Below are 14042 nucleotides of genomic sequence, written 5' to 3'. Positions count from 1 at the left end.
AATAAAACATCTTCATGGTGGCAATTGCTTCCTGCATTCCATAGAAAACTCGAATGGTAAAAAATAACCTAGGCTGCTTCGTTTTTTTTATCTAGTTATCATTTCAGATTGGAAAATCTGAAATAGACAAAAAATTTAAGCACTTTCGGATTATATATTCAGGAATTATATGTGCATAATTTAAGGATAAAGTTTATGCAGCCAGTTAGCAAGAGAGATAAAGTTTATAGATTATTTGGAATAAAAGAAAATTTTAAAATATCTATTTGTAAAAAGGATAAAGTTAAGGAAACAAATGACATGCTTGATTTAGATTCACTTCTAGCATAATTGATTAAAAATTACAGTAGGAGTGAAACAATAAATAATTATTTCAGTTTTTATATGGTGTCACCATGATTTTATGAACTAAAATCAATTCTTATTTTTTTTTATTGTATAAGCAATTCTTACTTTTTATCCAAACATACTATGAATACTTTTTCCATATATTTTTTTTTCTTATGTTTTCTTAGAGTTTGAATTAGGGGAAAGATTTATGTTTGAATTACTTTTTTATCATTGTGTTTTCTGATTATGTTTTCCTGATGTTAAATTTTATTATTTATAATTAATTTAGTTATATGTAGTTATTTCTGTAAAAAAAACTTAATTTAGGTATATACTTATATTTTAAAGTTTATTAATCACAATTTTATCTATACATACAAAATAAAATCTCAAATTTATCTATCACTATAACAGATTATTTGGTTTGACTACTTTTTTTTTATTTTCAAAACTAAAATATATTTGATTAAATTTAACCCTATGTTTGGCAAAGAGGAAATAAAATTTTGAAATTTAAATTGGAGAAAATTGGAAAGGAAATTTTTTTCTTCTATTTTTTCTTCTATTTTTTCTTCAATCAGACAAAGAACAAGATATTGTTATGCATGTTTTTTTTTTCCTTTTACTTTCATTCCTTCCGAGTAGACACTAAATTTTTTCTTTAAAAATAATTTTTAAAATAGGCCCATTTCTTTTAAGCAACCCAAAGACCCCATTTCTTGGTGTTCTTCTCTCCCTCTGAACACGCGCCTTCTCCTTCGAAACCCTTCTCCACAGCAAGAAACCGATTCCCGCCAAAGAAGCGCTTTTTTCAAATCAATGAATACAGAGAGCAGCACTTCACAATTCCCTGTGTCGCAACTCAATTTCTCTCGCCAAATCAAGGTAAGGTGTCCATGTCCTTTTTCTTCCTTTATGCTGCCCTTAGTGTCTCAAAGTTATCAGATAATCGAAGTTGAAAAAAAATCATCTGTTAATTACTTTTTCCTCGTTTGAGAGATGCTCTATGTTTTTAATTTTCTCCTCCCCTCTCCTAAGAGATGAAATGTAGTACACTACACTTCAATCCATTTTTATTATTGAAATGAACCAATGAGCCTAATATTGAAATGTTGAGAAATTGATTATTTGACAGGGAAATGAAACAGAGATTATCATTTCGAGATACGAAGATCATTTTATGGTGAGTGCACTGCTGATGGAGCTCTGTGATTTATGTTTTTATGGTGACATTACTTAATTTTCTGACTACTTATCAGGTTATTGCCACTCAAATAGGAACCATGGGGACAATAATGTATGCCAGGTCTGCATCTGGCTTCTGTGCAATATCATTGATTTCATTTATATTTCTTGACAACTGAAATTTTGAGCAACAAATTCTGAGAGAACAAATAGTACTACTGAAGAGAATTCCAGATCTTATGCATAGCTTTATGATATATTATTATTGCCTTTGTTAGTCAGTTACTCAGGAATCTAGTTAACTTTTATGTTACCTGTGGCTTCCATCCATGCCACCCCTTAAATTGGATCCACTCCTCCTAACTTGAATAAGTCAAAATCTTCTCTAAGATCATTTAAAGATACCTTCCACTTCAAATTTTGGCTTTAGGGAAATATTTGATGTCTATCCCCTAATCTAACTCCAAATGGAGTGGTTTGGGATACATTTCATCCGATTTGCTTTACTAACTCCCAAGCAATGAAATTATGACTTTTCCCGCAATCAATCATGATAAGTACATGGGACTTACCCACATGATGAAGCTTCATAGTTCTCATTGTGAAATTCTCCTTACAGAAAAGAGAGATACGTCGAGCATCTAACACATAAATTCAATCAGTCCCACAATCTTCATGCTCGGCATTGCCCTTTAGTCCTTCATCCACCCAAGAAATATCTTAGTTGTTCCTCTGGAATATCCAGTACCTGCACCACCAAGATTTTGAAATCTTTTATATACTCATTAGCTGATCTCCATTGCTGCTAAGGTGTTGGCCTTTCAAACATGCTGCCTAAATATCCTCTTCCAAATCAAAGCACCACTGATCCTTCCTTGCTTATAAATGCAATGTACACCTACACTTTTGGCTTCATCTGTTACACCTCAAAAAATTTCTCTGCAGTAGCAATCCAAATCATCAGGTTGCTGCCATTGAAATTGGGCAATTTGATTTTGCTCTAAGCTTTCTCCTTATTCGGCCACTAATTTGGTGTCTTGGGAGTGAGTTGCTCATAACCTTTTCCTTGTCCAATATTCTTTCTATACCATTCACATTCTTCCAAGTCTTTGCCACACTAGAATCTAGAGATGTAATTGGAATCCATGTTCACTGGTTGGTCCACCTAATTTTCCAAAGCCTCTGTCCTCAAGTCCATGTTGTCAGTGGTAAGAAATCTGGCAGGTCAGATTCTTGTTACAGACCCAAGGTAAAGTTCTTAGATCTTAGGAAGAGAATTAAGAGATGGGGAAGAGAGAAAGAGAAGGAGCTATTTTGTAATGGTTTATTGAATCACAAACAATGATCAAAGGAGAGAATTATCTTCTCAACTCCCTTTTGATTCCCCTTCAACAAAGGATTTTCCCTTTTACAACTAAGTCACTTGCTCGGTTCCCCAAACTTTACAATCTAAATGAACCCCTCTATTACCCCTCTCCTATTATTCAAGACCATGCTCATGTTAAATTTAGCTGCCTAACTGATTCTGGAATTGTTCTAACTGATTTTCCTTGTCTGCCCTTTTCATCTTCGGATACACCTTCCATGTTCTTTTCATTCTTCTGAATCCAATCAAACCCATCCACCACTTGTGTTCGTGAGTTGATCCAACTCATTGAACACCCCTACAACTAACAAACTAAACATGGAAAAGTTCTTATGAAAACTGGGACTTAGAGAATCCTTGATTTTTTCATCAGCTTAAAATTCTGGATTATCATGCACTTTCAAAATAGCAATATGCTTCGAAAAGAAAGGGTTGCTCACACAGTTGCATATATGCCTTTTCAATGCCAGAAAGGAAGAAGGGGTGTCAATTAATCCAACATTCAACGTTTCTGTTATATTTGGCAAACGGGATGAGGTATGCTTGACTACGTCTGAAAATATTTGTTCTCCTTGATCTTTTATATGAAATTGTGCTTCTTGTTCACTGAATGCATTGATGCAGCCAATGTTAGTAGCATGTGCACGCCAGCTGATTGAGCACATGAGGTACGGATTCTTTTCTTAAGAGAAAATCTACATTTTGAGTTTGTATTACACACTTCTGGAGTGTTCAACTTTTTCTCAAAATTAGTATGGGTTTCAAATATCCCTTAAAAGAGATATTTTAAAACAGTTGTTAATATATGACTCTTGTACATGTGTAAATATAATTTAATAATTCGTTTTTGGAAATCATGTTGACTCTCCAATTCTTGATTTGCAGTTTATCTGGCTCCTCCAGGCCATTGGTGCTCTCACTTGGTCTTAAAGACCATTCTGTGGTATGTTTTACTATTATGCTCTTCCTCACGGGAAAGGAAAAGAAACAATAAATAAATAACCGTACACATTTCAATATTATATGCAGGAAACATTGAAAGGCATTGTTTCTGCTGTGATGGACAATAGCATGTGGTGAGAAATTGCTGATGAAATATCAAAGTTTGCAGAACTGCCGTATAGCTCAACCTTGTGGAGTTGCAGTGATTTTTAATTAGTGTATGCTGACTATTTTTCTACCTTATTATTTTCCAAAGTAAATGCAACAGTGTATTACTGACGTTTGCACTTCAGATTGTAGTAAGCGATTGACATTTATTACTGCAAGATAATCATTTTCAGCTGATAGGTGTGACGGGTTGAAGTATTCAATTATTCATATTATGGTATGCAAACTTGGGTTAATATTGTTTCTAATGAGTCGTTAATTTACTGTAATTACATTCGACCACTCAAAGCAGTGATTGGATTTTAATGTCAAATTTTCAATTTATAATAATTTTGTAATATGAATGTTTCGAATACTAAATTTGTGGAGAGGATAGAGATTAGAGAATGTTTAAACAAAGAGCAGAGTAGGAAAGTGGAGAGAAAAAATAAGAATATTTTAAGATCAAAATTTTCATATTGTTGTCATAATGTTCTCAAATTAAAAACATTGAATAGCCTCAAATGAAGTATGTCGTGAAATTATTAAAAAAAGTTACATGTCATTGTTTAGTTGAATTTAATGGGAGGAATATAAAAATGTTGATTTAATTTGTGTATTTTGTTGAATCAAAAGGAAGAAAACATAGGAAGTTTGCGAGAGAAATTCAAATATTATTCCTCAGTAAGTTTGATATTATTTTATATTTCTAATTTTTTAAAAATTATGGCAAGAATTTTTTAATTAATTTAGCAAGTACAGTTTTTATTTCTGGTGCCTTTGTGTTAATTTTCTGTTTTGGTTTAAGATCGTGTTTTTATAACACAAAGGCACCAGAGATTCAGCAATTAATTGTTTAAACAAGTGCGTGTACAATATTAGAATTTGATTGAAAATTTTTGAAAGAATTATTGGATTGCATGTAAACAGACTACCTTGTTAAAGAGAAGAGTAGGGGATAAAATAAGTAGGAAGAATTTTTTGGTAATGTAGGAATGGAAAAGGACAAATTTACAAATGTAGAACAACAACAACAACGCCTTATCCCACTAGAACAAATGTAGAAATCAAGAGTAAATTTAAAGCCTCCGCTGATGGTTTTAAACTTTTCTATAATCTCGTGTAGTGTCGCTCGCCTCTGTGCCTATGGACCCATGTTTGGGTTGAAGGCATGAGCCAGATTGCCCCTATACATGATACAACAATCACAATCAGCCTCTACTATACAAATGTGATGTTCAATGCCCCTAGTTATGCGAGCAATCCACTGTCATTCGTCGGTTATTGATATTTGTATCAAGGAATAACTCTAGATTGGGCTAATTATGGGGGTAGATGTAAGTTTTGACTTCAATGGTTGCAATTTTATATGGCCATAGACCTCAGAAACGAAGAGGAAATTAGCTGAATGCGCCATATAAGTTATTATAGAGCCTGTAATTGGTTGCAGTTGACTGAAACAAGTGGGATTTGATGTTCCACAATTCTAGTTTCTTTCCTGTGGACTTAGAAACCACGAAGATTTATTGTCTTCAGAAAGCCCTTTTTAGTTAGATAACCAGGTCACAATTACTTGCCTCACACTTCTCCAATACCTTTGCTGTTGTACAATCTAGTCTATGATAATTGGTCTCGTCATGTCTATAGCCTGCAGTTTGTCATGGATGCCCAAAGTTTGCCTAAAAACATGAAACTCGAGGCGGGGGAGAAAGAACAGAAAGAGTGGAACACAATTCACTTACTCGGAAAATGGATGTAATGAGTACAAACCGTACGATCTTACCTTCACTCATGACTTCCGTTATTATGTAGAAAATGATAAAGCTACTTACTATTGGGGTTTGATTATGGAAAATTTTCAAGAGCAGTTGAATCGATCGTGGGGTTACACTGAACTGGTTTTCTTATAAAATTCGCCATAACATATACATAATAGTTTTGTACCTAGTACGCACAGCAAGCACATGGGTGACAACTCGAGGAGAATTCTCCGCAAGTTTTAATATTTTAATGCTTATTTACGAGCTTAAACTTAATGTGAAATTCCTAAACAATCTCATTTGTCACCAAAATTATTCGGAATTACATTAACTAATTAACTAATAGAAGCATAACATAAAAGATAAAATTTGTAACAATAACAAAAACACCATCTAGAACTTATTCAAAATGTCAAATTTTAAATAAAGCAAAATCTCCTAACTCTATTAGAATGACTTGAAAGGAATGTGACGATTCATGCTCATAAGGATGCATATTGTAGACCATATCCTCCTATTGAGGTGGAGGGATATCAGCCAAATCTTCTCTGTAGGTAACTTGACTCAACTCTAATTGACCATTAGCCGTAAACCCCCTTTCCGTGTGGGTTTGCATTGCTGGTTCGTTCTTTGTCTCAATATGCGTCTGAACAGTGTCTTTTCTGAAGGCTAGGTAAATTATTGCGACAGCATAAACTGCCATTAGAGGAAACACTATGATCCCAATGAACACATTTGCCACCTTTGGTAGATTGTTATGAATTAACCAACCCACGAAGGCAGTACAGAGGTAGTACACATTGATACCAATCATCCTCAAGCTTAGTATCCATGGGATGACAATGACCTGCACCAAAATTATGTCACATTGTTTTTCAATCTTTAGTTAAGAATATCTCTATTCTTGCTAATGGCTAGTGGCCACTATTATATACTGGGATAAAAATCAATCCTTCTTTTAACCACAACTAAAACAGTATGCTTCTATAGGCGAGGGAAAAAGACAACTCACAATCATGGAATTCTTGTGAGGTTCCATCTTGGTACTGCTGCTGCTGAAGTTAAGGAGTGGAATTAAAGCAAATGGAAGCTCAAAAGAAAGTATCATCTGCAAAACAATTTAGAATGCAATTTATTTTGATTTTCAATTAAACAATTCTATTCACTAATTCTTTAACCAATGCTCTTAGAACATTTATTAGTAGGACTTAAGAAAACAAAGAAAAGAAAGAAAAGTTCTACAATATACAAACAGATGCGATGATGATAAGCTGACCAGCTCCTGCAGAACCACCAATGATTGAGACAATAAGACTAGGTGCTTCGGCAATGCACCTAGTCACAGTTTCTAATCCATCTTTTCATCCTCAAGTCCAAGAAACCCTATAGCACCAAACCCACAACTTGAATTCAGTAAATCATTCATCAAATTATAAAAAATATTGTGTTCGTATTTTATTTTTTTTATCAATAAATATTAATTATTCATTATTAATATTATATTAATAAAAGAAATTCAAATTCATGATCTCTCCATTCCTTTTACACATCACCAAGCCAATTAACCTTCTTGTTATCCCAAACTAAACTCTATATATATGAACTAACTTTCCTTGCATTACAAGAGAATATTAATTTTTTTTAAAGACAATATTTGTAGTCAAGATAAATACCAATATTCGAAGGAATATACATACACCCAATGATTGGTATAATAACATATTTATTAAAACGATCATCTTGTTATTCTTGTACACACAAGGTCATGTGGGTAGTAAATGGTTTCTTTGACAAGGTAATGTTCTCTAACGATGATTTCCAGCCGTGTTGCATGGCCACTCGCTTGCACCATTATTCTTTATTTTTGAAAAGACGTCTTATATATAAAAGGCTTGACAAACTTGTCTCCATGATTTTGCAGTTACGCCATTATTAAGTTCTATTTGTAATTAATTTTAAATTTAATATTTGATATATTCTTAGTGTATACAAAACGATGTTGTGCTGTCAATAATGTATTTTGTATTATTTAATAAGTTTAATATCTCGTGTAGTTGTTAATCATAGTAAATTCATTAAATATATTAATGCCAGATTCAATGGTAATATAAAAACTTTAGACTTACAAGTTACATTACATCAAATTAAACTTATTAATATTATAATTTCATTGTGGGAGAAGGTGGGTGTTAAGTTACAACGATATGATATGTAGATATTTTATACGAGTGTATTATTATGAGTTTAAAGTTTAAACATGAAGTAATATAAATATAACATACTATTATTTAATAATGTTTTGACACGTAACTAAAAAATAGACTTATATCAGTTATTTTTTAATAATTTGTAAATGTATATTAGTTTTCACATGTAGATATTTTTTTTATTAATTAAATACTTCCACTCCTCTTGATACATACGTATATTTATATGTATATGTATGTATTTAATTTTGACAAGAGGCCTTGCTTAAAAAAGATAAATTACAGCAGACGAAAATTGAGCATCAATTAAAATGACCATCGATAGAAAGAAGAATGTGGAAGATAAAGTTACAGTGATTAGTATAAAACTTGCTGTAACCCTTTAGGACGAATTAGTGGTCATGATCGGTTGAGCGCTATAGAAAGTTTATTGATAGGCAAGTGTTCTCAGTAGTTGTCTTGAATTGGAAATTTTGTTTATTAATTAGCAAAAACCAATTTGTCTTTTTCTAATTTAAAGGAACTCCAATTCACAAAGTTCATGTTTTTGTGCATCAGATAGTTAATTGGTAGGGTCATAGACAATTTCAATATGTTATGTGGAAAAATAATTCTGTCTTGAAGACCATCTGCTTGAGAGTCCTAGCCTTTTCATGAACAAAACAAAACGATAAGTTGATTATATCCCATCCCCCATTGCAAAGTCGATTTTATATAATATATTAATTAATTATATTGTTAAATAGATCATGAATTGATTAGCATATATGAAAGCAAAAGATGACAATAGGAATGGGAGGAATTAGTTAGGTTGAAAACTGTTACTACTGTTTAATTTGGCAATAAATTTATTGCTGGTTTAAAATAAAGTTTGAGTGGCCTGCAAAATGCATGTTTCTAGTAAGCAATTAGCAATGGCCGCTAAGTTGCAACCTGCAGTACGTGCGCCATATTCTTTAACATTTTGCAGAGGGACACGGGTAGCACAACATAGAATATATAGTGTGAAACGTTTGATATTTTCTGATACTCTTATGCATCGATAATATGTTGCATGATTCATTCATATTTTTAAAAATATGATATATAAAAAAATCACGTCTCATTACAATTTTCATTTTTAAATGATAATTGCGAAAGGAATCCAAGCATTAAGTTATGACGTGGCTATAGCATTGAGATGCACTTGTGGTATCTTCTTCTTCTGGAGTCATAAACAATGGTTAATGTTGCTGTAGCCACCATCATACACAGACATCAACAACATGTGCTATCTTCTGGCGCGTGTTTGATTAGACTTGTTAGATTCAGCTACTGGCAAAACTGGTTATGGTTTAGATAATTGATCCTGCCAAGTTGACTTCTTAAATAATAAACAGATAAACGGATAAGGGAACAGTCATTGTCCCACCGTTTAAACCATCTGTTAAAAAACAAATTTTGGAATAAATTGATACAAATTGTATTAACATAACATAATAGGTGTATTTATATACATGCAAGGACACTATCATTGCTCTACAACATCTCCACGATTTCAGGAGATTCAAAATTGAAAGGAAGAGAGATAGGGAAAAATAAAAACATTGTTAAAAGCCTAAAACTAGGTAACACAAACACCCTTATTTACATCAAATCACAACAGATTCATTTCAACAAACACAGCAACCAAGGGCATGCCATTGTGTATATAAACACTACAAAAAAGGGAGAAGAACATTCAATTTAACATTAATCTTATCCCAGGCCTAATCTTAATTAGGATTAAACAAGTAATCAGTTTTATCTTTTTGTTTATGTTTCGCTTATATCTTCTTTGACAACCGATTCTGTCTGATGTGGCAAACGCTCTCATAGAGTAACATAAATTAATGTATGCCTTCAGTGTTATATGACTTGATTTTGATTGGTTTACATGGAGCTTAGATGAAAGTTAATCATATGTAAATTGGTTATTCCAAAATAAGAAACAATGGACAATGCATGGCAGATTCCTGATCTAGGCTATATATAGGCAGTGAAATTTGTGGATTTTCTAGAAAATACGAATGAGAAAAATTCAAATATCTCACATCTATATTCATATTCATGAATCATGGTTGTGTTTCATTATTAAGCTTTAAGTTTAGGATTAGAAGGAAAAAAATCGCCAAAGTCGGTAAACTATATAGGCAGATTCTTCACGTGCAATTTTATAGACCAAATTTTCACACTGTAGTGTGAAGTGTCCCATCATATGCATACACTACGTGTGAGATAAAAAAAACAACTCATTTCTTAGGTGCACCAGTAAGATTCAAAGTCACCAACTTTGTAAGTTTCTAGCCAGCCTAAGAATAAAGGCCCAGTTGAGACTTGGGCCAACATTGGTTTGAGTTGAGCTGTTCTGAACAGAGATCCACTTCGAGATGCCCAATTCTAGAATATTTCAGTTTTTCCTCCTAAACGGCTTGCACACCAAAGTTCCCCGGCACGTTACGAGGATATTTGAGACATAATTGCCGTATGTCACTATTAGAAAAAAATTAAAGTCTCGTCCACTAAAAATAGTATCAAAATAAGTTGGACTTCCACATGCAAAATCAAATATAAAATCTGATCATTTTTGGAATATCAAATGTTTATAGAAGAAATTTTGTTGTTTTGTTTTATTTGTCAATAAAAAAATGTAAAAATGTCAATTATTTTTTATTTTATTTTTATGTCTATCAATCTTCACTAAGACAAGTAAAAGAGCATTATTGAAGAGGAAAATTTAGTAATAATACTTTTTAAAAATTAAAGATATTCAATAATTTTATCAACCCATGTGCACAAATTTTAAATGGAGATAGCATCGTTATTTAATATTGTAATATCTCAAATTTGTTGGCATAAAAAAGTGAAATATTTTTATTTCTCACAATAAGTAAATATTCTCACATAATTAATTCCATATATATAAGAAAATGACATTTTATGTCTGTATAGATAAAGTTTCAATATAAACTGTAATTTTTGAGATATGAAATTTATAAAAGATAAATGATTTTTGAACTTCTCTTGAATGTGTGTATCTTGAGAGAAATAAGAGGAGAAAAAAACAAATGATTAATTTAATCAATAATATGATACATGTTTAATTTAGCGTCAGACTCAACAAAACGTGTATTCATAACGAGAAAATTTAAAACTTCGTAAATTAGCTTTTATATTAATGTGAGACTTCAAAGTGAATTTTGTTGGATTTGATGTTAAACCAAACATGCTAATAATGTAAAAAGAAAAGGAAAAAAAATTAAAAACATTTATAAGATGTTCAAATATCACTGTTTACATAAAATATAGAGACTGCATAAAAAGATAAGTCAAAGCAAATTATCAGAAAGGTGAAAGATGTATTTTTCCTTCTAAATGATTGCTAACGATCTTTCCAATATTTATTTATAATTCATATTTACTCGAGCTCGCATAACCTCTTTTCATTGAGATTGATTTTTAAAAAGGGGAAAAAGAAGTAGAAGAAGAAAATTCTCTGAGATTCCGATTTCGCACACAGGCCCCACGTATGACCCAGTAAGTGCACTATTCTTTCAGAAAAGCCCAAACCCGGCCCATTCGGCATCACTAACTGGCCGGGGCGACGACGCCACGGAAGACGACGCCGTCGACGCCACGGAAAACGGCGAGAGCGACTTCGTCGACGACAAGGACCACCGACCTAGCGTCTCAAGCTCCGACGTATAGTCCTCTTCAACCACTCTCTTCGGAACCTTCACCTTCTTCCTCCGTTGCAATCGCCTCAAAACCGGCGAAAAGAAGCAACCCGACGACACGCTCTCGGCTCGGGCTAGAAGAGGGCGCTCGAACCGCCAGCGGTCGGAGCGGACCCTCGGAGTGGACCGGAAGGACCGAGTCCGGGGTTCCTCCGGAGAAAGCAGGTAGGCACCTGCCGGCGGCGGTGGCCTGAGCTTCAGCGACGGCGATTCCAGCTTCTGGTGGTGGAGCTTTTGTTGCACTATGGGGAGTCCCGGCTTTACCTCCCACTTAAAAGGAACTGCACCTGCCTTCTTAAATGAATCACCATCATGATCACTTACTGCACCCATTCTTTTAAATCTTATTACTACTTATTTTAAACTTTTTTCAAAACTATGCAATGGTTTATTTTGTGTGAGAACTATGGTGTATTTATATATGGTGATGTGATGAGCGGTGATTAGGTCCTGTGCCAGCGAAATCAAAGCCATGGATTAGTGGGGACTCAGTGGGACTTGCGTCTTCATTTTGACATCAGTAACTCACTTTTGCTCTTGTCTTGAGTGCCTCCATTGGAGAAAAGTGACCACATTCCATGTGACTAAGCTTTGTGTACTAGACTTTTTGGTGTCAATTTTTTTTAAATTGAAACTTCTTTTGAGAATTCTGATTATGGCCCTACTTTTTTTTTTTTTTTTTGATACATTTCTTCTCAGGATTTGAAAATGACTAGTCACCTCTCCTGTTTCAACGGACGTAAATTTCTCCAATTTTTTGTTATTGTTTTTGTATTTTATTATTTGCTCTGGGGTCCCACTCAGTGCAACAATTGAACGTTCAAGGTTATGCCTCTCGTTCTAGCTGCCTCAGTGAATGATAGTCAATTGCTAATATCATAACCATCGGGTTGAGCCTAACAAAATAGACTAATTCCTCTTAATACGATGAATCAAAGTTCGAATTTCCATGGAAAAGAGATATTAACATTTAATGTTTTTGATTATGTCAAGATTGTCTTTCAAAAAAAGGATAGTTGTGAAAAACAAATAAAAAATATTAGAGTAAATTATAATAATAAATTACATAAAATAAGATTCAAATTGGCAGGCAAGACATGCATGTAAGGGTGCATTTTCATTGGGACACAAGCTGGGCCACGTGTAATCATTTAGGTGTAGGCGGCACTCGCATTTGAAATGGAAAAGGAAGTTGTATTTGGTGCCACAATGACCTTAATTGTAGGTTATGAGTACTAGTCTACTACTAGAAGAGGTAGAGGCTTAATGAGACTCATAATAACATTAATAAATACTTCTCTTCATGTGGTAAAATAATACTGTACTAATGTATGTCGTTTTGAGCAATTACTGCTTGCATAGCATAATAATATTCAGCGTGCTGACCCTTCAATTAATTAGTGGCTTCATAAGTTTCATTGTTTCTTATTCAGTCAACTTATTTTGATGTCCATGTCCTTAAAGTGTTTTTGGGAAGGAAGAAAAAAAGTTGATGAAAAACGGTCATCAAATATTTTGAACTACAGTCAAACTAAATGCAACAGGCATACAAAGAGCTGAAACTAGCAACTAAATGGTGCATCAGGATATTGATTAATTTCATTGCCATTAGTTAGCAGAAACAAACAGTCGTTATATAATGGATATATTATCAATGGACACTCCATACTAATAACATGTTAATAAAAAAAATATTACTAATGGACACGGTAGCGGGAAAAGAGAAAGTTTAAAGAAATTATGAGGAAAAAAGGTGACTAATAAATGTTAAAAAAGAAGAGCATTCAATTGTAGAAAGAATAATATCAATTAGGAATTTGGGAGTTAAAAGTAAGTTATTATTGAATTTTTTAAATAAAAAGAGTAGAATAGTATTGATAAAGATATTGAGTGGTTTTTGCAGCAGATATTTTTTGAGCATCCTATAATCAGTTGTCATGGTTATTCCTGTCACAAATTATTTATTTTTATTGATGCTATATAATTAGATGAATATTATAACAGTGTTTTATTGTGTAATATTATGTGTCAATGTAAATCATACCTTGTGCTATTTATGATATGAAAAAGGAGTTAGTATTGATTACAATATCAATTAATTAATGATTAATAGGAAATAAAATATTCTAATAATAAATATAATATCAAGAATATGTTAAAAATGTATGTTAGCATGGAATCACAAGGGTTGGCCTAGAAATGAAATTTTAAGATAGTATACATGAGATTTTAAGTTCTAATTTCAGTATAATCACCATAAACAAAAATGTTTCCATAAAATTTACAATCATGTTGGTGACCGAATAATCACAACACTATTCATATTGGTTTTTGCCTGTTCTTTTAATTA

General features: G+C 32.8%; 3 protein-coding genes across 3 annotated transcripts; 1 reads left to right on the top strand and 2 right to left on the bottom strand.

The window, feature by feature from the left end:
- Positions 1-1016: 1016 nt before the first annotated feature.
- Positions 1017-4211, top strand: LOC100799203 (uncharacterized). Its single transcript, XM_003523381.4, has 7 exons — positions 1017-1215; positions 1466-1513; positions 1590-1636; positions 3352-3418; positions 3506-3549; positions 3767-3824; positions 3911-4211. Exons 1-7 carry the CDS (start codon positions 1150-1152, stop codon positions 3959-3961), a joined length of 381 nt encoding a protein of 126 aa, XP_003523429.1. The 5' UTR covers positions 1017-1149; the 3' UTR covers positions 3962-4211.
- A 2033-nt stretch (positions 4212-6244) lies between these two features.
- LOC102664557 (metal transporter Nramp5-like) lies at positions 6245-6769 on the bottom strand. Its single transcript, XM_006578900.3, has 2 exons — positions 6743-6769; positions 6245-6577 (listed from the first exon to the last, which is right to left on the bottom strand). Exons 1-2 carry the CDS (start codon positions 6767-6769, stop codon positions 6245-6247), a joined length of 360 nt encoding a protein of 119 aa, XP_006578963.1.
- Positions 6770-11509: 4740 nt separating this feature from the next.
- Positions 11510-12025, bottom strand: LOC102661655 (uncharacterized). The gene has a single exon (XM_006579270.1). It carries the CDS (start codon positions 12023-12025, stop codon positions 11510-11512), a length of 516 nt encoding a protein of 171 aa, XP_006579333.1.
- Between the last annotated feature and the right edge of the window lie 2017 nt (positions 12026-14042).

This window comes from Glycine max, chromosome 4 (assembly GCF_000004515.6).
Source record: "Glycine max cultivar Williams 82 chromosome 4, Glycine_max_v4.0, whole genome shotgun sequence".
Classification (NCBI taxonomy): domain Eukaryota; kingdom Viridiplantae; phylum Streptophyta; class Magnoliopsida; order Fabales; family Fabaceae; genus Glycine; species Glycine max.
The sequence above is the reverse complement of the archived record's forward strand: the minus strand, read 5'-3'. Positions and strand labels throughout refer to the sequence as shown.

Bases quoted from the DNA above. Each gene is read 5' to 3' on its own strand.
- LOC100799203 (XM_003523381.4), top strand. From the start codon at position 1,150: ATGAATACAGAGAGCAGCACTTCACAATTCCCTGTGTCGCAACTCAAT. The intron at 1,216-1,465 runs GTAAGGTGTCCA...ATTATTTGACAG, and splicing joins ATTTCTCTCGCCAAATCAAG to GGAAATGAAACAGAGATTAT. The intron at 3,825-3,910 runs GTATGTTTTACT...TATTATATGCAG, and splicing joins GTCTTAAAGACCATTCTGTG to GAAACATTGAAAGGCATTGT.
- LOC102664557 (XM_006578900.3), bottom strand. From the start codon at position 6,769: ATGGAACCTCACAAGAATTCCATGATT. The intron at 6,578-6,742 runs GTGAGTTGTCTT...ATTTTGGTGCAG, and splicing joins CTCACAAGAATTCCATGATT to GTCATTGTCATCCCATGGAT.
- LOC102661655 (XM_006579270.1), bottom strand. From the start codon at position 12,025: ATGGGTGCAGTAAGTGATCATGATGGTGATTCATTTAAGAAGGCAGGT.